Source organism: Camelina sativa, chromosome 6, assembly GCF_030686135.1.
Source record: "Camelina sativa cultivar CO46 ecotype springtype chromosome 6, ASM3068613v1".
NCBI lineage: Eukaryota > Viridiplantae > Streptophyta > Magnoliopsida > Brassicales > Brassicaceae > Camelina > Camelina sativa.
Window position 1 is genome coordinate 1,441,649 of NC_141885.1, and position 25,258 is coordinate 1,466,906.

General features: G+C 34.2%; 4 protein-coding genes and 2 long non-coding RNA genes across 16 annotated transcripts; 4 read left to right on the plus strand and 2 right to left on the minus strand.

Moving 5' to 3' along the window:
• Positions 1–92: 92 nt before the first annotated feature.
• On the plus strand, positions 93–1,614 carry LOC147942117 (uncharacterized). Of its 2 annotated transcripts, none has more exons than XR_015560319.1 (3): positions 93–626; positions 740–857; positions 1,210–1,614. It is a non-coding gene; the product is annotated as an uncharacterized LOC147942117 (long non-coding RNA). The 2 variants fall into 2 exon arrangements; XR_015560318.1 differs by having other exon boundaries at positions 172–626; positions 1,181–1,614.
• Positions 1,615–2,951: 1,337 nt separating this feature from the next.
• LOC104790051 (protein IQ-DOMAIN 29-like) lies at positions 2,952–7,286 on the plus strand. 10 transcript variants are annotated; one of them, XM_087455686.1, is made up of 7 exons: positions 2,952–4,073; positions 4,751–4,889; positions 4,980–5,249; positions 5,334–5,522; positions 5,612–5,692; positions 5,763–6,904; positions 6,999–7,286. In XM_087455686.1, exons 2-7 carry the CDS (start codon positions 4,797–4,799, stop codon positions 7,015–7,017), a joined length of 1,794 nt encoding a protein of 597 aa, XP_087311812.1. In that variant the 5' UTR covers positions 2,952–4,073; positions 4,751–4,796; the 3' UTR covers positions 7,018–7,286. The 10 variants fall into 10 exon arrangements, with proteins under 10 accessions (XP_087311812.1, XP_087311809.1, XP_087311805.1 ...); XM_087455683.1 differs by having other exon boundaries at positions 3,888–4,073; positions 5,763–6,897; XM_087455679.1 differs by having other exon boundaries at positions 3,901–4,073; positions 5,334–5,531; positions 5,763–6,897.
• A 291-nt stretch (positions 7,287–7,577) lies between these two features.
• LOC104790052 (putative serine/threonine-protein kinase PBL3) lies at positions 7,578–10,165 on the minus strand. The gene is made up of 6 exons (XM_087455690.1): positions 9,860–10,165; positions 9,180–9,517; positions 8,934–9,069; positions 8,684–8,820; positions 8,457–8,580; positions 7,578–8,211 (listed from the first exon to the last, which is right to left on the minus strand). The coding sequence occupies exons 1-6, from the start codon at positions 10,092–10,094 to the stop codon at positions 7,733–7,735; spliced, it is 1,449 nt and encodes a 482-aa protein (XP_087311816.1). The 5' UTR covers positions 10,095–10,165; the 3' UTR covers positions 7,578–7,732.
• Positions 10,166–11,968: 1,803 nt separating this feature from the next.
• LOC104790053 (UDP-galactose/UDP-glucose transporter 1) lies at positions 11,969–14,224 on the plus strand. Its single transcript, XM_010515751.3, has 7 exons — positions 11,969–12,357; positions 12,676–12,773; positions 12,874–13,004; positions 13,090–13,120; positions 13,248–13,351; positions 13,427–13,548; positions 13,635–14,224. The coding sequence occupies exons 1-7, from the start codon at positions 12,254–12,256 to the stop codon at positions 14,041–14,043; spliced, it is 999 nt and encodes a 332-aa protein (XP_010514053.2). The 5' UTR covers positions 11,969–12,253; the 3' UTR covers positions 14,044–14,224.
• Positions 14,225–14,873: 649 nt separating this feature from the next.
• Positions 14,874–18,980, minus strand: LOC104793844 (transcription factor MYB88). Its single transcript, XM_087455689.1, has 11 exons — positions 18,168–18,980; positions 18,006–18,052; positions 17,835–17,891; positions 17,650–17,722; positions 17,517–17,572; positions 17,231–17,416; positions 16,954–17,132; positions 16,690–16,838; positions 16,429–16,571; positions 15,979–16,327; positions 14,874–15,900 (listed from the first exon to the last, which is right to left on the minus strand). Exons 1-11 carry the CDS (start codon positions 18,270–18,272, stop codon positions 15,790–15,792), a joined length of 1,455 nt encoding a protein of 484 aa, XP_087311815.1. The 5' UTR covers positions 18,273–18,980; the 3' UTR covers positions 14,874–15,789.
• LOC147942118 (uncharacterized) lies at positions 16,234–17,266 on the plus strand. The gene is made up of 3 exons (XR_015560248.1): positions 16,234–16,376; positions 16,558–16,822; positions 16,920–17,266. It is a non-coding gene; the product is annotated as an uncharacterized LOC147942118 (long non-coding RNA).
• Positions 18,981–25,258: the final 6,278 nt, after the last annotated feature.

A 25,258-nucleotide genomic window follows, 5' to 3' on the forward strand; every position in this document is an offset into this window, starting at 1 on the left:
ATATGTGTGTCGTGTTGTGTCCTTGAGAAAACGAAGCCATTACGTTTTGTGTCTTATTTTTTAAAAGTGTGTTAGAGATTCTACCAAATGTCGAGCTGTTTCTTTGTGTTCTGATGAACTGTTCATTTACTTTCTCCTTATTTGGGTACAATTTCTACTTTAATTAATGATAGTGTGAAAAAAAAAATTATGAATTATATACATACGATGAAGCAACATATTCTTCCATATTTCATTGACAAAAAAAAAATAGTCTTTCTTTCAAAGAAGAGTTCGTCCTAGCCGTCACAAACTTTCAGCTCTCCGTTTTTTCCTCTCCGGTGGCCGGCGCTCCTCACCGCTACCGTAAGAGGGTACCTTAAACTCTCTTCTGTTGTTATTGTTTAGTTTCTCGCTTCCTTTAACTCTTGGATTTCGGTGGAGATTGGCTTTACTTTGGACGAAACGGTAGATTTTCACGGTAGGGCTTGCGAGTTTCGTCGGCGGCCAGTTTCTCCTGAGAGAGTTGTTTCTTGGGTCTCCTAGATCTATTAATTAGAAGATTCGTCAGAGTTTTGAGTTTCGTGGTGACTCCCAAAATTTGCTCACGAATTTGTGATCGTGGTCTCGTTTGTTTCTTTAGCTTGGTAAGTTGACCTTCTGGTATCTTCTTCGCCGTTGTCTAGAGCTATTTGGAACCGTTTTAGTTTGTTTCAAGTTCTTGGTTAGTCGTTTCAGTATCATTTTGGCCTTGGTCTAGGGAATCTTTTGGTTTTGCTTCGATGTGGGTTTGTGAAGACGGTTGGAAGTGTCCATTTGCAGAGGAGATGCTAGCAATTCTGGATCTGGTAGATCCACGGTTTGGCTCGAAGAATAAGGTATTTTCTTTGCTAGGTCCTTCCCATGTTTCTTTCGTTCATGTGTTGTTCGAATTGAAGCCATCAATGTTGTGTGGCTGTGTTTGCGTTACCCACCCAGCCTTTACCTCCCTATCACTCTGGTTTATCTCTACCTTTGATTCCCAGAAGGCTCATTCTCTTTCTAAGCTTAGGCTCCGTTTGATTGAAGAAAGGCTAGTCTTCTTTGTCTGCAGTTGGTTCTTCTCATTGTTGTGGCTTGTTGTGGTTGATAACCTTCTCGAACTTTCCTCTTGTTTGGTTTCTTTGAGAGGTTAGACTTCGCTCCTTGTCTTGCTTTGCAGATCTGTTTAGATTTGATTGTGTTTTGAAGGCTTCTATCTGGACGATATGGAACGTTGTAGCCGTCGTCGTCGTATCCGGGAACGTTTGAGTCTTGTTTGCCGGGTTATGAGGTTCTTGGTCCTTGTTTCGAGAGATTGGCTCTCATCTTGATAGGAGGAAGTGGTTGTTATTGTTGGATTGGCCGTGGGCATCCTTGGTAAAACTCTTCTACAAATGCTTCAGAAGAAGAAACTTTGCGTTTTGAGACTAGTTTATTTCTTAGACGTTCAGCCTAGTTTGTCTTTGTTTTTAGTTTATGGGTTCGTCCTCTTTCCAAAGTTAGATTTGTTTGTTGTGTTGTATGTGTCTTAGTTGGTTTCACTTTTGTTTCCGGGGATATTTTTTCGTCCACCGGCATTTGTTTCCTTCATTTAAGCATTAAACTCTGGAGAAATCTTGTCTTCCACCGGCTAAAGTTTGTATTTCACAATGTATTCCACCTATTCTATCAATAATATCAGTTGACAAAAAAAAAAATATATTTAATAATATCAGTTGACGATGAAGTGCTTCATTGAAGCACATGCAATGGCCTTGGAATAATCGCCACTCTAAAAGTATCATTTAATAATTTTCCACAACAGCCGTTTGTTTGGTTTATTTATAAAAATTTTTTTGACATTTTAGTTTTATTATGGGCTTTTACGCTTTTCATACATCTAACTTTTAGCCTGTCTATATTGTAATATTTAGGCCCAAATATTGTTGTTGCAAGTAATACAAAAAACAAAAATTGCTTAGTATAGAGGACATATCTTTATGTATACTATGTTTATTCCTTGCAAATGTTAATCTGTGCAGGAACTAAGTTGATTTTTTTGGTTGCAAGATTTGGTAATCTTCATCCTGTTTGTAAAATTCTGATCAATTTCTTTGAAAAAGTGATGATTTTTTCAAAGACTCCATAACTATTTGGTCTGTTAATTAGGTTTGTTAATTAAACAAACTATTTTCTTGCAAACCATAAAAAAGCAATAAATTTAAACAAACTATTTTCTTGGAAATCATAAAGGACAAAATAAATTAGAGACTCCATAAATATACTATAATCCTATTTCAGAAAAAGATATTTTCTTACAAGTATACTTAGGATTCTTATATATATTTTAGAGATTTCATAAATATTTAGGGGAAGATATTGGTTTAGGATTTAGAAAGAATTTTAATGACTTTATGTTCTTGCTGATTGCTAGAATCTTAGAAAATTGAAAGTTAAAAATGAAGGATTCTAAGAGATTGTTTAGGAAGTTTTTTAAAATCTTGTAAAATCTTTCTATTTGATGAAAGAGTTTTCATAACTTTTGTTATGAAGGAAATGATATAAAATTCTAAACCAATAACATAAAATTTGAATTCATTAACAATCCAAGATTCTTTTGTTTTACTTGAATAATAACATAAAACTTTTAATGACTTTATAAAACTCTTAATCCAATAACACTAAATTTATCAAGATTTTAGATAACTTTTTACAAATCCACAACCAATAACACCGAATTTTTAAAGAGTTTTTAAAAGTGATGATTGAATAACAACATATTTTACCTAACTTTTAAAGTCATTAAAATTCTTTCTAAATCCTAAACTAATACCTCCCCCTTAGTTTGTGAATTAGGATATCCAAGAAAAGAGAATTAAGTACCCTTAGATGAAGATACTAAGATGTCCACCTAGAAGTCTGATGGAGTACAAATACTCCATATACTCAAGGAAAGATTCATCCTCTTGGTATTAGCAAACGATACCAAAATTAAAATATTTTTGACGAACATTGATTTAATTTTTTTTTCTAGCTTTCTATTAGAGTTTTAGAACCATATTCATGAGATTTTTATAGATAATTAATATGTGAACTTGTTATAGTCAAATTTTATTTAGATATTTAGGATATTATATTATTTTTTGAACTACTTTTGCTTAAGCCAAACTTTGGATTAGTGTAGCCGAATGATATAAAATTTTCGGATCCTAAAACTTTGATTAGACGTTTCGGATCCTAAAACGTTGATTAGACATCATAACAAAAATTTATGTTAAGAATTTGATCAGTAATTTTTCTAGTTCTTTTTCTTTAAGATTTTATAATACATATATCCGTAGACAATCATAAGAGATTTAAATCATGTTTTAAGGTTAAGCTGCTTTAAGATCAACGGTTGTCGGAAATTGTACAAAAATTATGAAAATATTTTATGATAGTAATAAGTCATTACTTAGATGGTTACAAAGTAGTACTATTAGTTTATAGCTAAACCATATGACTCTTAACATTCTAATAATTTAATTCGAATTAGGGAGGTGGGTGATAAAACTATGACTTTTATACTATTTACTGGATAATGCCATAGTTAACTATTCTACATAATATTTCGATGTAATAATTCATTACCAAAACAATGAAATGATTCTCTCTTTTTTCTTTTTAATGTCAGTAGAAGGAGCATGATAGACACACGTAATTGACAAACATTTAATGCCTTTCAAAATTATAATTAGCGGATTAACCACTTCGATAATGACCATTAATTCTCGATTAGAAAAACCATTAATCCAACTTAAATATATATATTCAGTAAAGTCCAAATACAGTACTAAATTCGGCTCATACCACAAATAGGCCCACTAATAAACCCATTATCAAAAAAATCACTAAAACACAGTCGTTTCATACCTTTATTGTGCCCATCTCTCTTCTTTTGTTTCTCTCTCCCTCACATTACAAACGGTGAGAGTGTAATTTCTTACTGTAACCACTTTTTGGTTTTTTAGGTCACTGCTCCGACGAAGAGCCTCTAAGAAAAAAAAACACACATTTTGAAGAACGTAACAGTAGCCGTAACGATTCGGCACATTGTAAACTTCTATCTCAGATTTGACATTTTAAATTCCTTTTTCTAAATTACACATTTTAGGAAAGAAACCCTCACAAAAAAAAAAAAAAAGTTTCCGCTTTTGATTTCTTCTACTCATCAGATCTGACTACTCAAATCTTACTCCATCTTCTTCCACTCTTTGATTTTGGCTTACAAAGTATCTCTCTTTTCGATTTTGTATCTCTATTTTGTTCGGAAAAAAACGGTCTTTGAGTTTTTTTTTTTTTCTGGGGTTTGTTCATATGAAAATTAGTTTTTTTTTGGGTGTTTTTCCCGCTAAATCTACATGGGTTTTGGTTTGTAATTGCCAAAATCTCTGCTTTTAGTCACTTTTGTTGATGGGTCTATGTGTTCCTTTGGCTTTCTTTACTTTTTTTTTTTTTCGTTTCTCTCTTTTGATTTATGCTTTAATCACTGTACAGTTGATTTATGTGTTCGTCTTGTTTCGAACTGTTAGGGTTGTTAATATCTCTCTCTATCTCACTCTCTGATTGATGTCTTGTGTTTGTTTCTAGGGTTTCTGTTTTGAGATTTTTGATTATTTGTTATATGTAAGATTGATGGTTCTATAGCTTTGCTACTATTATTTCATAGACTTTGTTTGTTTTGACATGGCGTGTGGGCTTATACAAACAAATTGTGTTTTTGTATATGCAGGTTTCTGTTTTTGTAGGAAGTTTTCTAATTGTTGCCATTAGAAAAGATGGGAAAGACTCCAAGTCCTGGTAAATGGATCAAGTCTCTTCTTGGGAAGAAGTCATCCAAATCGAGTTTGGAGAAAGGAGGTGAAAAATTGGTAAGCATTTAGTGAAAGTTTTTTTTTTTTTTTTTCCGGTGGGAACATTAAATGGTGAGTAATTATCAACATGGTTCATATTTTTGGAAGAGATCTGCGAAGAAAGAAGAGGTTGTAGTGAGGGTGAAGGATAATAATGTCTCAAAGTTACCTACCGAACCCCCTGTAATTTCATCAGAAGAAGTTGCAGATACTCAAACTGTAGTAGTTCTTGATGTTGTAATCCCTGAGAAGCAGCCAAGTGGAGACATTGAAGGCAATGAGGCATCGAATGTGAATCTTGAGTCAGGGAATGACTCTGAAGAAGTGAAGCTTGAAGAAGCTGCGACAAAGGTTCAAGCTGCTGTTAGAGCTCATCAGGTGAATTCTTACTCTTCATTCTATGTGTACTGATTTTTCGGGTCTTGTTTTGCTGATACTTTGTTGTTTTCTTAACTCGTGAAGGCCCGTGAAGAGTTTGAGAACCTCAAAGGTATCATAAGGGTGCAAGCAGTTATCCGTGGTCACTTAGTTAGAAGGCAAGCTGTTGCTACTTACTCGTGCATTTGGGGAATTGTGAAGTTGCAAGCGCTTGTTCGCGGGAAGAAAGCTAGATCTTCAGAAACTGGAGCTGAACTTCAGAAAACAAATACGGTATTCAATGTCTGTTAGTTTATACGTTCCTCTTTGATAACTGTTACTTGATTTTGCTTTCAAAACTGTAATATCCTTTTGTCTATTAGGAAACCGAGAATTCTGAAACTTTGCAAGGAACCACATACAGTTGGATGGAGACTCCCACAAAGCTCTCCATGATTGATAAGGTAACATCAACATTTTGCTATGTGATTCTGTGACAGGCTCATAATTATTTGTTTCCGTGACGTTTTTCAGATTTTGGTTTCATCACCAACGACATTGCCTCTGAAGATCCAGTATAATCCTGAGGATCCTAACTCAGCCAAGGTGTGGCTTGAACGCTGGACACATTTGCAGGTTTGGGCTCCTGGTCCACTGGTGGTTAAAAATCTGATACCAAAATCTCAGACAAAGAAGCGAAGTTTCCAAGCAGTTGAAACGGAAAAGGGAAAACTTAAGAGAGGTGTGAGGAAACCATCCGGTGCTCTAGTTACTGGAAATAGCTCCAATAACCGTTCTACAGCTGAAAACGAAAAGCCTAAGCGAACTGTGAGGAAGGCTTCCACACTTGGTAAAGAACTTACGAGAATCGAGAATGATAAGTCTAAGCAGAGTTCAAGAAAAAGTACTAGCGCCATAAAGGAAGGGTCTTCAGTGGAGGTTAAAGATGAGAAGCCTAGAATTAGTCTAAAAAAGGCTTCTCATTCGAACGGGATAGAGAAAGCTACCCGCAAATCTGCTGAGAAGAAGAAAGAGGTCGCAGATTCAGTGCAGAAAGAATTGTCTGTTTATAAGGTTTCAGCTTCTGTAGTTGGTGCTCCCGGAGATGAAAAGATAAATAATCTTGTCCCTGAAACAGTATCGAAAGAGTCTGATCTCGATAAAGAAGACAAATCACCGGTTCTGGATAACCCGGAGCAAGAAGAACTCAAGACTGCTGAGAGAGATGATAAAGCTGAAGGGGAAATCCAAGAGCCAGACGTGCAGATAAGCTCTGAGAATGGAAATGTTGCTTCTGAGAACGGGAATGTTGCTTCTGAGAACGGAAATGTTGCTTCTGAGAACATAAAGCCAAGCGATAGACGAGCTTCGTTGCCTGCAAAGATTGAGAATCATCATCATGACGATGGGCTTACACAGAGTGGGCGAAAAATTCCAAGCTATATGGCTCCAACTGCATCTGCAAAGGCAAGAATAAGAGGACAAGGTTCTCCGAGAATTGCTCAAGAGAAGCCTGAGAAAAACGGGACAACACGGCGCCACTCTCTTCCTCCCGCAGCCAATGGTAAGCTGAATACAATGTCTCCACGAGCTCACAGACTCCTCATAGCCTCAGCTAAAGGATCAATGAACAGTGACAGATCGTTTTCGTCTTCCAAGGACATCGGTGGTAAGAGGTTTAAAGCTATAATTATACACAAGCCTCTTCAAAATTTCAACCTTTACTAATATCTACATCCTTTTAACACATTTCGTTCATGTTTGTTTCAGACAAGTCGACGAAAGCTGAGTGGAAACGGTGAAAGCTCTGAAACCTTTTGAGACAAAAGAGAAATCAATCCACAGAGGCATCCTCATCATCTTACATTGTTGAACAGAGCTCTGAAACCTTTTTAATCACTTTAACTGTTTCTTTATTATGATTGTGTGTTTTGGTTTCGTTTTGGTTTTGGTTTGGTGTGTTTTGACATGTTGTCTTCAGTTTACTTTCAGATGCTTTGTCTTCACAAACAAAATAGGGTTTGAGTAAATAGTTTCTTTAAGAATCTTCTCTAATCATTCGCAGTTGTTGGATTTGCGTTTCATATTTAACTCAGAAGTCAGAACAAACCAAATTTTTATAAAATTGAGCCAAGAATGAAACTTTCGTCCGTTTTAAATAAACCACGTTTTACACACAGAGCAGCATTAAGACACAAGATATTCCTCATGGCTGACTATACCTCCTCGGAGCAATAGACCCCTCGATGGACAAATCATCTGGTAAAACTTAGTGAACCTTTTTGAGAACATCTGTTAGGTTTAGCTCAAGCAAGACTGATCTGGAATTGTATAAAGATAACAATCAAGTTTTGTGAAGTCTCCCCATTGACTAAAATATTCAAACCACAATCTATAAACTGAGCCAAGAATGAAACTTTCGTCCGTTACACGTAACACATTTTACACAGAGGCCAGAGCAGCATACAACAGACAAAGAAAAAAGTAAACTATTACAGGGAATCCTATCTTACACGAGGAGAGTGATTGTGAGGAGGCAAAGGAGAAGCACCAGGAGTTATGTGTAAGAGAGGCCGATCATAACTATGCCTCCTTGGAGATTTTTGTACAACAGATCCATTACTACCTCTCGGAGAATCAAGCTGAGCTTGTCTGGTTCCAACTCCGGTTCCAGGTTTCGTTGATTCAAGCTGATCTAATTTAGCCAAAACTTCTGACATTTTCGGTCTGAGCTTTGCGTCGGGGTTCAAGCATTGTAATGCAAGACTAGCAGCTGTGTATGCTCCTTTTTGAGGATACTGACCGCCTAATCTCGTATCCATTATTCTAAAGAGCTTTCGCTTATCGCCAAGATACGGTGTTGCCCAGTCAACTAGACTCTGTTCCATTCCCACTTTTGATTTGTCCACCGCTCTTCGTCCTGAGAGTAATTCCAGTAGTACCACACCGAAACTGTATACGTCGCTCTTAGCTGTTAATCGACCTGTAGATAAAATTCAGATTTGAGCTTAAGAGTTTTTGGATGTGAAGTGTATTAGTTGCAAAGGGGAAAGCAATTTAATAAAGAGCAAAAAAGTTTTCAGGCAAAAAGCTAACTATTTAGGTAAAGAAGTAAAGCTTTTAAAGCAAAGGGCTAAAGCTTTAGTAGCAAAGGCTAGTGCTTTTTGAAGTAAAGGCTAATGGTTTTTTAAGAGAATAGCTTTTGAAGTTAAGGCCAAAGTTTCTCACCTGTGGCTACATATTCAGGGGCGGCATACCCGTGAGTACCCATAACTTGTGTGGACACATGAGTCTTGTCACCGGTAGGACCTGCTTTAGCTAAACCGAAGTCTGAAAGTTTAGAGTTGAACTCCTGCGGTAAAGATCGATTACAGGAGTTGGTTAGAAATGAAGTAAAATCCCAAGAATAAGGTGTTGAAGAGAGGCTACTAATCAGGTTTCTCGGGGATTATTACAGCGTCGAGTAGAATGTTAGCAGCTTTAAAGTCTCTGTATATCACTTGTGATTTTGCGTCATGAAGAAAAGTAAGCCCCTTGGCTGCTCCTATTGCGACTTTCATCCTTATTGCCCACGTAAGTGGCTGAGCGCCACCTGCAAGATAAAAAAAAAGCATTTGACAAGGATTACAAAACCAAGTATAAAGAAGGTACAGATGTGTTGATTCTGAAAAGGATTTGCTTTGGTAACCACAGGTTTTAACATACGTCTAAAAAGATGATTCTCCAAGCTTCCTTTTGGCATGAACTCATATACTAGTAACCTGTTTTCACCCTCTACACAATACCCAACTAGTTTGACAAGATTTGGGTGACTAAGCTGACCAAGATAGTTCACTTCAGTCTGAAACCAAACAAAATCCAAAAAGATATGTCACCTAACAATATTAACACCAATCACATGACCAAAAGTCCAAAACCAAATAAGAGAAGGAAGGGAAACAAACGACGTACCAACCACTCCTTATGACCTTGAAAGCCTTCAGTTTTAAGCTTCTTAACAGCAACAACGATCCCAGAACCAGGTTTTGAAGCGGTTAAAGTTGTTCCATCAATCCATCCTTTAAACACATAACCAAAACCTCCTTCACCTAAAAGACTATCAGGTCGAAAATTCCTAGTCGCGTTCTTGAGTTCGTTAAAGGTGAAAGCTTTAAGATTTGGTGATGACAAAATCTCTCCTTCAGTTCTTGGCGTAGGCAAAGACTCAACACTGCTGTAAGAATTTATGCTTAAGCTTGAAGGAACTGTGGAACGACTTGTCTTGCTAGAAACTCTTGAGCTCGACGAAACTAAAAATAGATCCAAATATAAAATATCTAAAAGTCAGACTTAAAACAAAAGATCATTACTTTAATTTCCAATTCAATTTGAACATTAAGAGAGTAACACATGGATTCAAACACCAGTCTGATCCAGCATTTAACCCAAAAAAATCATCATATACAATACAGAGATGGATAATTCGAAAGGTTTGATTTTTGAAGAACACCATCTTTACAAAATTGAGAATTTTAGCTTGGAAACAGAATACGGAGAAAGTTCCCCAAAAAAAGGAACAATAACGGGAAACAATCGAAATTGGATAAATGAAGAAACTTTTGTAAGAACTATGGAGGGAAAAAAAAAATTACCATAATTAGCATGAGGACTGTGGCTGCTACTATCCACTTTAGCTGATGAATCTAAGCAATTACCCATTTTGATCTTCGAAACAGATTCAAAATAACAAAAAGGTTGATTTGTAATAATGATTGATAAGTTTTCCAGAAGAGATGATTTTGGAAAAATAAAACAAAATGAGAGCAGAAGAAGAAGAAGGAGGAGGAACGTGAGAGAGATGTAAAGAATCACAGAGAAGCACACCATACATACAATAGTCTCGGTGGTGGGGGGGGGGGGGGGGGTTGGAGTATGACGATTCTACCCTTCTTTTTCTTGCTTTTTGTTCTACGTGGTCCGCTGTTTTATATTAAATGACTATAATACCCTTGCTTTCGGCGAATCTTTAAGGCATCAAAGAAGGGATAGTTTCGTAAAGATCTGGACCATCTGGGCTACGTCTTTGCTTGCGTCAGCAAATCCACGTCAGACTTTGTTTTTTTTAAGCTTTTTTTCTTTTTTTTTTTGTTACATTCAACTTTAAGCAAAAGCAAAACCTTATAAAGTTGCATCAAATCTAAAGATTTAAATTTTGGTAAAAAGATTCCAATGATTTTTTAGATAATGTAAAGATTTTATTTATTAATTTATACAAATTGGGGTACAGGAGTTTAAGTACTACTTCCGTTTCAAAATAAGATGTTTTAGAGAAGTTTTTTGTTTCATAATATAGGATATTTTAAAAATTTTATGCAACTTTTAGATTAATTTTATATTTTATATTATGCAGTATTGTTTTTGATTGGTTAAACTTGTTAAAAGTAAAAAAATTTTAATTTATATACTTTAGTTAAAACATTTTATATTTTGAAACTGAGGAAAATACTGTTTGTTGGAACGAAGGCAGTTAAGTAGTAATAGCACGCTTTTGGAATATATTTTTTAAATTTCAAGTGTATCGATAACTTTATTCCATGCATAAATGCATTGACCCCAAACAAATATTTATAAGTCTATTCACACATTACGTTTGACCGACACATCTGAGAGCTTTTTTTTGGACATACTGTTTTACACTGACACGTGGGGACGATATTCGCAAAAACCATTCCTACAATTGTAAAACTGTGAAACATTTATTTTTTTAAAGAAGATATATGGAATATTGTAGAGGATTCACTAAAGGAATCATCAAATTAATATAATGTGTATCTTTTTCGATCACAACAATAAACTTTACTTTTTTTTCGAAAACGTGTAATATGCAGATTTTAAATGATGATTGAATATACAAAACATATCTAGTTCAAAACCTTTTAAACTACAAATCATAATATAGTCATCACAATCTTGAGTTTACTTTTTAGTGATGACATTTACGGCTGTTACCGTTGTACCGTTCAAATTACCATAATTGTATAACATCTCTTTTTGTCGGCAATTTAATAGCATTAAAAGTCCAAATTTTAAAATGTCCGTATTTTGCAACTTGATATATCACCCGGTGACTTTGTTGTACAAAAATATCCTAAGGTTTAAAAGACGATGCATGTGAATGGAATTAGTAACACGACAAAATGAGGCATGTTAATATCAAAACCTTCTAGTATATATATTTGTCAACCATTTTATCTATATCCGTTAAGCAATCCATGATAATATTTATGGCACAAAAAAGTACCAGACATGGTTTTATAAATTATATTTTGAGTGCATATTATTTTAGTAGCTATCATATTTTATGCTTTCAACCTTCTTTTAATCTTTTCTTTTGTCAACAATATTATCTCATCTTTACCTTTACACAAAAGTATATCTTATCATCTTTGGTTCTTATAAAATAAACTCGATTTAATATTTTATCAAAATATTCATAAGTTGAAGATACAAATTCTTATTCAGTTTGTCCCCTGAATAATTCATATGAAAGCACTTAAATAGTGATTAGTATAATGTAAAATTAATTAAACAAATAAAACTCCATCTAAATCAACGATTAAAGACTGTTAATGATGCTGTGAGACTTTACTTTTTGGTCAACTTCAAAGCACCAACCGAAACTTCCAGCATGTTGCAGCCTATACTAACCATCGTGTGGTTTTTACAACAATAAATCGGCGTGTAGTTTCTCTTTCTATCTCAGACACGGAAACAATTTCACGAGCTGCACTCCAAAACTACACACGCGTCACCACCAACCAATCAGAAACGTAATATGAGATCATCAGTCCAGTGTATAGCTTCCACGTGGAACATCGACGTCTATTTTCGCGCCTTTGTAACACACAACAAACCTCGTCTTCCCAAAATTCCAAAGCAGAACAATTTTAATTTGCGATTCTCTGATTCGATCGGTGTACAAATTCGAATCAAAAGCGGCGGCAGAGGATTTATCCGCGTTGTTCGGGGACGCTGCCGGAGCGGCGATGGAGGTTCAGGGATCTGGATTCCGTCGAATTCTGCTGTTGGCGTTGTGTATCTCCGGGATCTGGTCCGCCTACATCTACCAAGGCGTCCTTCAGGAGACTCTGTAAGTAAATTGTCAAGTTGAATCGATTCTCGTCTTATTCATTGCTCGATTCTGGCTTATTGTTGCGAAATTGTTGCTAATTTGAGGTCCTTAAGTTAGCTAGTCTACATAGCGAGTCATATGATTCGTCTGCAATTCGAATTCTGTAGTTCAAATTGCTCTAGACATAGCTACCGGAACTTGTTATTGAACGCTCTTACGTTTAGCATTATTAGTCTTGTGGAGGAACGTTTCTGAAATTTGTAGGGACACATCTACAAGAACTTGTTTTTGGTCCATCATGGACTGACTAAAGAAACTTTTCTGTTATTTGATTAGGTCCACGAAGAGATTTGGTCCTGATGAGAAGAGGTTCGAGCACCTAGCATTCTTGAACTTGGCCCAAAGTGTAGTCTGCTTGATCTGGTCTTATATAAGTGAGCACTTTTTCTAGTTCCATCTCCATTGCCTTATCATTGAATACAGACAAGTGTTGCTGAAAAATGTCGTATTTGTCTGTTATCTGATTATGTTCAGTGATCATGCTCTGGTCAAACGCTGGTAACGGTGGAGCACCATGGTGGACGTACTGGAGTGCTGGCATTACTAATACAATTGGTCCTGCAATGGGTATTGAAGCCCTTAAGTATATTAGTTATCCAGCTCAGGTAACTTTTTACTTGATCACTATACTCAGATTATGATGGTTTTAAACTATTTCTATGGGTTATATTCTGATCTTGCTTACTGCAGGTCCTGGCGAAATCGTCAAAAATGATTCCAGGTAAGATATGTATATGTTTAGGTTCTATTTTATAATTTCTCAAAAACATGATCATGAAACTCTGTTTTTTACATACTTGTTCTTAAGATCTTGTTTTTCTTATTCATGCTTTTTTTTCGTGATGCAGTTATGCTGATGGGAACTTTACTTTACGGAATAAGGTACACTTTCCCTGAATACATTTGCAGTTTTCTCGTCGCGGGAGGAGTATCCATCTTTGCTCTTCTTAAGGTATGCAAAACTGCTCATTCTAAAACTCTGATCAGAGCATATTAATCAAGATTCTGATTTGGATTTTATTTTCAGACAAGCTCAAAGACAATTAGCAAGCTAGCACATCCAAATGCTCCCCTCGGCTATGCACTTTGCTCCTTGAATCTCGCCTTTGACGGATTCACAAACGCCACCCAAGACTCCATTGCCTCAAGGTATGCATTGATCTGACGTTGCATCAGGAGTTACAGCTTATAACCTTCCATCTTTTATTAAATCACCACACAATGACACTTTACAGGTACCCGAAAACCGAAGCGTGGGACATAATGCTGGGAATGAACTTATGGGGCACAATATACAACATGATCTACATGTTTGGATTGCCACAAGGGATTGGATTCGAAGCAATCCAGTTCTGTAAGCTACATCCAGAAGCGGCATGGGACATTCTTAAGTATTGTCTATGCGGTGCCGTGGGACAAAACTTCATCTTCATGACAATAAGTAACTTCGGGTCGCTAGCTAACACGACCATAACAACGACCAGGAAGTTTGTTAGCATCGTTGTATCATCAGTAATGAGCGGAAATCCATTGTCGTCAAAGCAATGGGGATGTGTTTCGATGGTCTTTGGTGGTTTGTCATATCAGATTTATCTTAAATGGAGAAAGTTGCAGAGAGTGGAGAAGAAGAAGCAAAAGAGTTGAAGAATGGATCTGTTTTCTCTAATTATTTTTCAGTTATTTGTTAGTTGTTTATATTTCTTCCTTTTGTCTCTAGCATACAGTGAATCTCAAACCAGATTAGTCAAACTGTAAAACTAGTGATTAACCACCACATATGGTAACATTACTAATTACATCAAATACATGATTTGAATTTTGGGAACTTGGAAGTTCACCAGTTTTGAATCCAGCTTAGATCAGTCTCCTAATACCGGCTCGCATAATCACAATAGTGGATAGACAAATGAGAGATCGGTTGTTATCTCTTCTACTCATTGGGGATAGAAGATATGACAAAGGTTTGCAAGCCTGGTTCTCCTCTCGTTCCTGATCCTCACTTAGTTTTTTTTAACCATAACACTTTTCAACCAAATGTTGCACAAGTTGTAAAAATGTTATTTTCATTTTGAAAATAATTTAACATTACATTAAAAAAAAAAATCCAGCTTAGATCACTGGTTTTAGCGGTTTAGTAAGAATTTGGTTTTGATGAAACCCGGTCTACAAAATAATTATAAAGTTGGATCGACCGGTATGGTTAGAACAGTAACAGAGGAAATGGAGGTTGAAAAATTCAAATTAAAAACAAAAGGTAGGAAAGAAAGTGATGATTACGTTTTTGTCTTCCACTAACCAACACTTAAAAACACCTCCCATTTTTATAGAGAAGCAGATCCAGATCCAACTAAGTATAGACCTCTTCAGTCTTCTTCATTTGAGTTGTTTTACTTCTGCAACTATAATCACAGACGAAGGAGAAGATGATCTTGAAAAATATAGGTACGTTTATAATAATGAGACACTATATAGAATTCACACCAAAATCAATTCATTTCCACTCATATTATAATCTCTTTACAAAAATCACATGATTCTTCTGAGAAGGGGACAATATGGGAAAGGATTTTATGACAAACAAACTTTTTTAAAAAATCTTCTTCATCTTCTCACACCTATGAGAAGTTGCATTACAAAAAGAAGCTCAGAAGGAAAATTTCTTCCCTGTTTTGCTTCTCTGTTTAGCTCCAAAACCAAATTTGAAAATCTTTGTTCTTTCTTTTTTTCTTCTGTGTATTTTCATTACTCTGTGTATATAGAAAGGCGACATGCCTCTCTCTGAAGTCGTTTTTTTCTTCTTCTTTGTTTCCTTTTAGTTTACACTCTGAAATAAAAACTCTATTTTTTTTTTATGTAAACAATATAGGTTCTGTACAGAGAAATCAAGAAAACAACAAATCAAGAATTCATGGGGGGAAGACAAACCCGGATTATGTATCCTGGGTTTGACCCTTGAAGAAGGGGGGGACAAACGAAAGAATTTTCTTCTTAGACACACAAATCATGAATGGAAAAGAAAAACTCATACTTTTAAAGCCATTTTTTTATGAAATGGCTTTGAGGTATGATGATGAAAAGAAAATTGGGAATCCTGAGTATCTGAGAGAGAAACTCAGTTTCTGAGATTGGGGGTCTAGACTTAGAAATGTTACCTTTAACATTCTAGGATTCTAGATTATGAACACTGAGAGGAATGTAAAAAAAAATGCAGATCATGGCACGCCCGCTTCACTAAAACTTTTCAGGCCGATATGGCTGCAAATCTATGAAGAAGAAGAAAATCTAAGCAAAAAAGAGGGATGAAAATGCAAGTTATGTCGACCTCCATGAGGACATAACTGCGGGGTTTTTTTTCTGGTTTAGAAGGTTTGGTTTGGTGTTTGGTCTGGTTCACAAGCTATCGAGAAGAACTCTTTTGCAAGGAGGTGGTTGTGAAGGATTAGCACTTGGACATGGACATGGGGACTCGACACCAAGTGTTTTTAGCAGAAAGTTCCTCTCCTGCAGAAACAGATCCATCAGGTTTCTTTTTAAAAAGAAATTTACACAGTTCAGTTAGTTAGGTGCAGCAAAGCTTACACTTTCAGAGAACTGTGGGCTTGGAATGCCTGCTGCTAGAGTTCTGAAAAATGGAGTGACTTGAACAGGGGAGTGGAACTCTTCGTCACCCGACATAGGCACAACAATCTCATTAGGGTTCTTTAGGACATCCTGACATGTTGTGAGTAAATCCACATGTTCCACAGTTATTACATCAGGCACAATCACTTTAGCTTGTGGTAACTCCCCATCATTTTGTTTCTGCGATGTTGTTGTCTGAGTATCAGACATGGGTTGCTGAGTTTTATCACCAGAAGGATGAGGAGGCATTACGGTTGATCCTGAGCTATATTCAGAGCTTGCTGGTGAATCATGGAGATCAGGTTGCCTATTTAAGTGATGACATTAATGGCTGTTAGATGATCAGAAACCACAAGGTAAAACCACAATCATTCATACATTTTTTTTTTTTTAAAGTAATTTTTGAACCTCCAAGATGTTTGACTATCTTCATTACTAATCCTCAAGTCCTCATCAAGACCTTTGAATTCCTCGAGTTGGAAATCTATATCTGGGATTCCATATCTGAATAAATCATTTTCTTTGCTTTTATTCAAGAAACCCTGTAGGACCTGGAAACATTAGGAACAAGAGAGATTGCTTTTGTTATTAGAAAGCTCACAAAGGATCGTGCAACATTATGTTCAAGTTACAGAACAAAATGAGTCGAGAATCACAGGCATTGTTTACCTTCCAGGCATTTTCCATGCTTTGATCTGTGTTGTCTGCATTAACTTTCTGTGCCAATGAACTGAGAAGCTCAGCTTGTTGGATCAAAGCTGTCACCTTTGGATCATCCTTCTTAAGAAACACCTCTTCTTGGGTACCTTTATCCTCACCTATTTACCAAAACCACAACTTAGTTGAATAAGACTCTCTATGTTTGCATTTCAACTAATACTCTCACATCTATTTCCCAGGATAAGGATCAGCAAGAAGAAGAGTTTTGCGCACCGTCACTCTCTTTTGCATTGCTTGTTTGTTTCTGCTCTTTCATGCCATTTATACCTGCAGCATTGTGGGCTACTACCGAAAGTGGAGGTCTAGTCTGTTGATTCATAGCCGATTCAACCTTTATATGTGATCTATCCCCATAGCTCTTGATCTCTGTAAGATCCGGAATGTGACTTCTCCTGGATAATGAACATGACCACTATATATGTCAATATAACAGTTCACAAAGCTTTCTTCTTTGGAATCAATCAAGAGAAACCAAAACAAGGTTTCTCACCTCATTTTCTTAGTAAGAGGAGATTCACTTTCGACTTTTCTCGGTGTACTAATACCATCTGGGAACAACAGTCTCTTGTTGTTTGAGTTCACACAACAAGCGATCTTGTTCTCTTTAGCCATGGCTTCATACTTAGCTCTCTTCTTGCACAGTGTTGTAAACCTGTTCTTCACAGCATTATCCGTTCTACACAACAAACCACAAAGAAGAAGAATGAATTCTCTAATTTCATATTAATAATAACTTGGTCCACCATTAAAGCTTATATCTGTTGGTTCCAATATACCTGCCTGAGACCACTTTCGCTATCTCAGTCCACCTATTCCCAAACAATCTCTGTGCCTTCAAAACCAAACACAAATAAGATCAGTCACAAACTCTATCATCTCTATGTCATCAAAAAAAAAAAGATGTCCAACCTCACACAAAAGTGTATCTTCTTCAGGGGACCAACCTCCTCTCTTGAAATCAGAGTTTAAGTATGTATACCATCTGCATTAAATCAAGAAAACCCCACACAATCAGATCAAACACACAAAAAAAAAAACTCCACATTAAAAAGAAAAAACAAACCATTTTGATATCAAATAAGACTAAACCAAACCTTCTTCTACACTGCCTTGTGCTCTTATCATTAAACTTGGATGCAATGATCGCCCAACTAATATCAATCACAACAACAACAAAAAAAAATCAAAACTTTACATCAGAATCAATCAACCCAATAGAACAGAAACTTAACCCAGATATCGAAAACCCAAAAAAAAGAACTAACTTTTCAGTTCCATGTACACTGATATGCTTCCTTAGTATATCATCTTCCTGAAACAGAGAGATTCATCAATACAAAGTTCGATTACAGAACACAATCAAAAGACAGAGATTGATCGAATATTATATAAAGAAAGAGAGAAAGAAGAAAAGAGAGAAGAGAGACCTCAGGAGTCCAAGTAACAATATGACGCTCCTTCTTCTTGGAATCATCGGTAGTAACAACAATCTTCTTCTTATTCTTGTTGTTCTGCTTCGTTGTCTCTTCCATTACAACTTTTGATTTGTTTTTTTTTTTTTTCTCTCTCTGACGCTCTCTCGTCTGTAAAAAATCTTAGTCTAATGTTATTTGCTTCGACGCTCCTTCTCCTTTATTATAAACCCAAAACTATCTCTATCCCACAAGAGAAGAAGAGACGACCCCTCCAACGCTTTTTTTTTTTTTTTTTTTTTCTTATCCGGCAAAAAAAAACAAACTTTTTCCAGAATACTTAAAAAAAAGAACTCGAAAACCCTAAATTATAAAAAAAGAACTGATTTTTTTTTTTCATCACTGCTCTGGAAAAATTATTCTGCTTTTCTAAAACCTTCACGGAGATTGAATTTGGACGGAAACGGTAAAAGGGGAAAGAGATTCTTAAAGAAAGAAACAAATATTTTCCAAAACAGTGAAATCTTTTTAGGGGAGTTTTTTTTTTTTTTAATTGTCCCTCAGTTTCAACGATTCATGAACATTTTGGTTACGTTTAGAAGAAAAATGAATTGGAACTAACTATAAGAAAATGAATTTGATCTCACATTTACTCTCCTCTCTCTCTCTCTCTCTCTCTCTTTCACATGATACCTTTTTTGAACTCTCTCTCTCTCTCTCTCTCTCTCTCTCTCTCTAGGTTTTATTTTCACACACACTCCATAGCAAAAAAAGTGAAAGGCCCAACCCCAACGTATGGATGGATGGATGGGTGTGTGGTTAGTGCGCGGGTATGAAGTGAAGTTTGATAATAATAACGCTGAAATCCATGTGTCTCCCCTTACTCTTTAATGCCCCTTCCTTCTCTCCATTCATTAAATATAAGGATTATGAATGTATTTTTTTTAATTATTATTGGGGTTAAATGGTGAAGATTAGATTAGATCTATCTATTACAAACGTTAGAATATAGAATACATGATTAACAAAAGAAAAGTAATACTTGTATATTTTTCAAAAACTTGGCTTAAGTTACACACAAACGAACGTGGTGAGTTTTATTATATTACGGTAATATTAGTGTCTAGAGTTTTTGTGGGGAATATGATTGCTTTTTATGATTCCTTCTCTATCTAATTGAATCCAATTAATGTTTTTATATGTATTATTACATTGATAAGATTTTTGAAATATATTATATTACAATGATAATTAAGTTGATCTATAAACGAAAGATGAGAGTATACAAGACAGGATTTCTCACTCCCATTTTAATTAAATATCTCGTGTATTTTAAAAAAGTGAATAAAATGAATATGGATTTGAACAATTATTGCAATGAGATTTGACAATGTTGTTGTTTTGTTAAAAGAGTATACGACAATTTACGTGACTCAACCATCGACCATTCCTTTTTGTTTCAATTCTTTTGTGTATTTTTTTTTCTTATAAAATATAACTTTTTTTTATCCAAATAAATATAACTTTTGAACATAAAAATTCATGTAATATCTAGTTAAACTTAACTGAAATAAAATCTTATTCTTGGCAAGTACATAAGTAGTAGTTCAAACTTCAAACCGTACTAAACTAATCGAGAGAATGAAATATAAGTATTTTTAATTTTTTTTTGGATACTTGGACAGTTAGGACTTATGTTAGTGGTGTAATATGGCTAATGCCATCCATAGTCCATGGGATAAGATAATTAATTACTGTATTAGTTTAGTCATCCATAGTTTGCTTAAAAACATAAAACTAAATAAAAATTAGCTGGGGATTAGTAAGTAGTTCAGAGTTTGACCAGAAGGTTTGGAGTGCACGTGAGATGTAAGCGCGTGATGTTTCAGATTCAGTCATAACGGATTTTTTAAGACAGCGAAGCATTCTGACAAATCACAGTTCTTCTTCTTTTTTTTTTTTAATAATAATGTTTACTTCTTCTTTAATGTGTATTTTTCCATATTATTTATCTTCTTTTCTTTGTACATGTGAAATTTTAGTATGAAAAAAGTTATTATTATTATGTGCAAGTCTCTAAGACATAGTAAGTGTTGTAGAAAGACATAAATATATAATATAGAAACTAGAAAGTATTTATAAAAAATACTACGTGAGATCTTCCGGCCTACATTATTTAAACTCTCTCTTTGGTACAAAAAAATGGGTTTTGAAGGATATTGTAATCATATGTTTTCCAAATTTAATTCTATATTTTATTTTGTATGCTACTTGAAAATGGTGGATACGAAAAGAATTAAGAATCGATAATTGTAGTAGAGATCAAGAAAAGGAACTAGGGAACTAGCTAATATATAAATATGGTGGAATGATGATGTAAGCATTCATCCCACATGAGACATCGTAAAAAATTTGTCGTCCTACACGTATAATAATGCACGCGTACATGTGTACCTTTCATTTTGAAACTTATACGTATGTATGTATCAGAGCCGTTTGATTGTATGTATCCGAAGCGATGTTGGGTGGATGGTAGTTTGATATATACAAAAGCCATGTATCTATTTGACCATTCTTGTTTTTATTTTATTTAATTTTTGGTCGTCAATATATATTTGATCATTCACAAAGTCTAGTTTGTATTATTTTTTAATTTTAATTTTACCATTGAGTATATCTAGTTTCATGCGTTTGGTTAATATATTATTCCGTACGTGTTTATTCTGCATTTCCACATCTATAATTCACTTCTGCAGCTGTTAAGAACTAAAAATATTAATGTCTCTTTCTGATCACAATCCAAAAACTCTCCCGCCAGAACGTTGGACTCGTTCCACAGTAACGATATTGAAACCCTAAAGTTCTCGTGTTCTTTTTATTGGAACATTTTCTCATCAATTAGTGGCATGCACCATAAAATTGATACACTAATTAGCGTAAGCGCATGTTAATCGTTGAGCTAAAATAAGAATTGCAATTTAATTCGCGCATCATATATTAAACAGAGATCAACAGTATATCATTTTCTCACTGTTGTATCTCAATAATTTAAGTTCGATTGTTTTTGATAAATGATTTAAATAAACATTATAGTGTATATATATAGTAGATGCAATGGAAGTAAAAAAGGTCGGTGAAATGAGAAAGGCCCACAAGCAGCCACAAAAAGACCGACTCTATGATAAAAAATGGAACCCAATGCAAAAGTTCACTCCTTTCTCCTCTCATTTTATCACATTTGTTGTTAAAGCTTCACATTTTTTTTACACTAAAGTTTCCATTTTTCTTTCTTTTCTATCTGCCAACAAAGTTATAGTCTTTACAATATTCGTTCCCCCTTTCGAAATATACATTTATTCTATATTTTATAAACTTTTATGAAAGTAAAATGGTTTCACATTATTTTATTTGCTATTTTTTTACTATGTATCGAAATTCATCAACTAAGTACGATATATTATTATAGACGAATCATCATAGAATAACTAAATTTTAACTCATCAATTTGGTAATATCTAACTACTAAGCCTTTTCATTTTTAAAATAAAAAATAAACAAAACTTAGGAACTAATTTATAGAACACAAACCAGTATTGGTTTAGTACTGGTTTAGATTATCTAAATTACTTATGTATGGAAATAAAAATGAACATCCAAAACCAACTAATGGTTAATAAGAACAACTAATTTGTTTATAAATACTTAAAGTTTATTGTGAAAAAAAAAATGGAAAGAGAGGAAAAAGGATTCCCTCCTCCATAGTCCATAACATCATGTTATTAACATGGGTCGTTCTCAATTCTTTATGCCACAAAAAATTGTCATGTTGTGGATTTTGGGCTCTACTTTGAAAGAGATTGAACATTTTTCACATCATTTCTACATAATATTCTCATTGGATAAATTATTGGATGCAGCTTCCTATTTTCTAAACCTATAATGCAACTTTACCAACACCAGCTACATATACTGATATGCATTTCCTTTATTTATATTAAATTAATTTCACATCTTATTCTTCGAGGTTTCCTAAGCAATCAATCTCGTAAGATTTCCATTCACTACACTAATAGTTGCATACCATAAACTCATAATATAACTGTTGACACAAAAAAGCAAAAAGAAAAAAAAGCTCATCAATTAAATCTTACTTTTACGACATGTTAAACACCAAAATACCAAATTAAAACAAATATTTTTTTAGACAAACCTTAACCAAATCAAAAATCTATATCATATCAACTCTATATAAAAATTAATATATAAAATGCATGGAATATAAAGGTATGATGCACAAATTGGAATTTAAGCGAAGACGCTGTATATAGACTCAACTATAACTGCATAAATAAATTTATCATACGCATATTCATGATGATGGTGGGTTTCATATTGATGATGGAAGGAGTTAAAAGATAAAACGGAAAATATAAAGGAGATGTGGAAAGAGATTGATTGGGTTATTTTTTCAAGGCTATGGCCAACTCTTATGGACTTAGCAGCAAAAAAAAATTGACTAAACCCCAGACACTTGCCTTGTTAATCCCCCACAAATTTTCGAAAACACACTAAATCGGGTCGCATATTTGTTGCTGTACTCTAAAGAGTTCCATCCTCTGCCCCATAGGGAAAACAAAGCAACACTATTAATGTATGGTCTACTTAGCATGCTTATCAAAGAAAAAGGAAGAAAAGAATGAATAGTGGTGAGTCCACATTTTATTAATAAGCATTTAAACGAAATATTTTGCTACGTAACAAAAAAATATATATATATAGAGCAGAGAGCTTATGTGTATTGTGACAAAGAAAAATATTTAATTTTCTTTTACTTACCATAACATTTAAAAAGATTAACATCAGTTTTTATAGAACATATACCATATAATCGATGCAAATATGGTTAAATTATATTCGAGATTTCCTCCAACAAGGGTGTATTGAAACTATGATTCTGGAGAATTTGAAGAGATTTAAGAAATTTGGAATTTTGATAGATTTTAGGGAAGTTGATATGATTTTCTGTAAAATTCTTTCAAATCCTACCTAAAACCATGAGATTTAGATTTCTGTATTTTTAACTAAACAAATCCTCTCAAATCCTCTAGAATCCTTAAAAGTTATTAAAATCTAAATCCACAAACTATTTTGAATAACAGTGGATTTTAAAGTAGTTTTTTAAATCATCAATTCAATAACAGTGGATTTTAATAGACTTTTTAAAATCAATGATTGAATAACATAGGATTTGTAAATTTTACACAAATCACTTTAAATGTCAAGTTGAATACATTAATACATTGTAATAAGTGGGTTTTATTTATTTTTCGAAAAATATAGAAATATTCATTTATCAACATTAATAGGATAGTCCCATTGTTTTTATTTCTTAAGTACGTACTCTAATTATTCCAAAAATGTAGCCAGTGGGAAATTATATATCTTCGGATATAATTACGTCCTACTATTCTATTGGTTTGATGAGGGAGTGGTCCAGTGAAGATGGTGGCAAGAGTAGTGAGTAAAATGACTACTTAAGAGACTATTAAAAAAAGTTTGCCAAAAAAAAAAAAAGAGACTATTAAAAAAGCTTAATCTATATATATTGAAATGATTGGTTATGTAACAGAACTAGTGTTAAGTGGGAATAGGTGGGTTTTGTTGTTGGAGGAATGGCCCAATTTCCAAAAGAGATTTATAGTGTTTTATCTTTTACTATTGCATAGTATAATATAAATGTTTGATAGAATAAAAGATGTGTATGTGTGCTCTTTCTTTTTCTACTTTCATCTTCTTTAACATATGATCTCATCATGCCAAGCAGAGCGGCCTCTGCTCCAATCATTTTGACCCGCGTGTCATCGTGTTCCATTGTGTTCCCACTTCAGCTCTCGCCACGTTGCACAACATAATTTAGAGAAACTTAACGATATTGTTAACGTTTTGATAAATGGATTTGAATGTCCATAAAACTATGAGAAAAACGTTTTCATACCGCAATTAGTGTCCTAAATACAACACAACTGTTTTATGTTGTGATTGTTTTCTAGGGGGATGATGAGATTTACAGAATTACGAGATATATTGTCGGTGTTATCAAAGTATGTCTATACTATAGTGTGTTAACATAAATTTATTTTTTCTTTGACATCATATTTAACAGAATTTGTAGCATTTTTTGGGTTAATTTTTGGCGGATCTAATTGTGAAAGGCCTATTAAAAGTCTGCTAGTTTGTAACTTTCTATTTCAACAATATGTATTTTGTGGGACATGAATTCGGGTTATAAAATAACGAGAATACCAATATAAACCAACATGTCATGCCGTGGTCCTGTAATAATATATTGAAAACTAATCACATTATGTTGAATTTTATTTATTATTGAAAGCATATAAGGTATTGGATAATTATGAAGTCCCACTAATCCTTTTTATTATGTAGCTGAAAAAATCAACTATTGCGTGAGAAACGTGTTAAACTTTGTAAGAAGTTCAAAAGGTTTTAAAATACAAATAATACGGTGGCTAGATAATGATGATTATAGCCCAAAAAATTCACTCTATACTAGGATTTATGTGTTGAATTAGGTATAGTTTTTTTTTTTTTTTTGGTTGGGCAAACAATTAGGTATTGTTTATTAGCATTTAATTGGATAACTGTTGACAAAAAGAACAAAATAATTGGATAATCCCAAATCATATGGTTATTTCAAATTGACATAAATGGAGCCATTTTAAACCCACCGGTGAATTGTTTTAAAAATATCTTGGTAAGGTTCGGAAACTAGGGATTTGCTTGTTCGCAAGTTGAGTATAGAGATAGAGAGAAAGGTTTTAATATGGACAAATGTTAAAGCAGAAAAGGTTTTCTAGAAGAAATTAACTATACATACTTTTATTTTCCATTGTACTTTCTAATAAAATCTGATATCTTTTGACTAAATATTAAATGGAAATTTTATATACACTTTTATCTACTACAGAAGGTAGGCTCTAGATTTTTGGGTATTAGGCCGCTCCCCTTATCATCATTAGTTCTGTCTCTTTTTTTTTTTTTGGAACCCATTCATTGTACAAAGTTAACCAAATTAAAACATAAATAAA

Excerpts from the sequence above, each read along its gene's own strand:
- LOC104790051 (XM_087455679.1), top strand. The coding sequence starts at position 4,797 with ATGGGAAAGACTCCAAGTCCTGGTAAATGGATCAAGTCTCTTCTTGGG. Across the intron at positions 5,250-5,333 it reads CTGCTGTTAGAGCTCATCAG|GCCCGTGAAGAGTTTGAGAA; the intron begins GTGAATTCTTAC and ends TAACTCGTGAAG. Across the intron at positions 5,532-5,611 it reads AAACAAATACGGTATTCAAT|GAAACCGAGAATTCTGAAAC; the intron begins GTCTGTTAGTTT and ends TTTGTCTATTAG.
- LOC104790052 (XM_087455690.1), bottom strand. The coding sequence starts at position 10,094 with ATGGTGTGCTTCTCTGTGATTCTTTACATCTCTCTCACGTTCCTCCTC. Across the intron at positions 8,581-8,683 it reads CTAACATTCTACTCGACGCT|GAGTTCAACTCTAAACTTTC; the intron begins GTAATAATCCCC and ends TCTTTACCGCAG. Across the intron at positions 8,212-8,456 it reads CCCTGAATATGTAGCCACAG|GTCGATTAACAGCTAAGAGC; the intron begins GTGAGAAACTTT and ends TTTTATCTACAG.
- LOC104790053 (XM_010515751.3), top strand. The coding sequence starts at position 12,254 with ATGGAGGTTCAGGGATCTGGATTCCGTCGAATTCTGCTGTTGGCGTTG. Across the intron at positions 12,358-12,675 it reads GGCGTCCTTCAGGAGACTCT|GTCCACGAAGAGATTTGGTC; the intron begins GTAAGTAAATTG and ends TTATTTGATTAG. Across the intron at positions 13,121-13,247 it reads ATCGTCAAAAATGATTCCAG|TTATGCTGATGGGAACTTTA; the intron begins GTAAGATATGTA and ends TTCGTGATGCAG.
- LOC104793844 (XM_087455689.1), bottom strand. The coding sequence starts at position 18,272 with ATGGAAGAGACAACGAAGCAGAACAACAAGAATAAGAAGAAGATTGTT. Across the intron at positions 17,723-17,834 it reads ACAAGGCAGTGTAGAAGAAG|ATGGTATACATACTTAAACT; the intron begins GTTTGGTTTAGT and ends GATTTAATGCAG. Across the intron at positions 17,573-17,649 it reads AAGATACACTTTTGTGTGAG|GCACAGAGATTGTTTGGGAA; the intron begins GTTGGACATCTT and ends TTGGTTTTGAAG.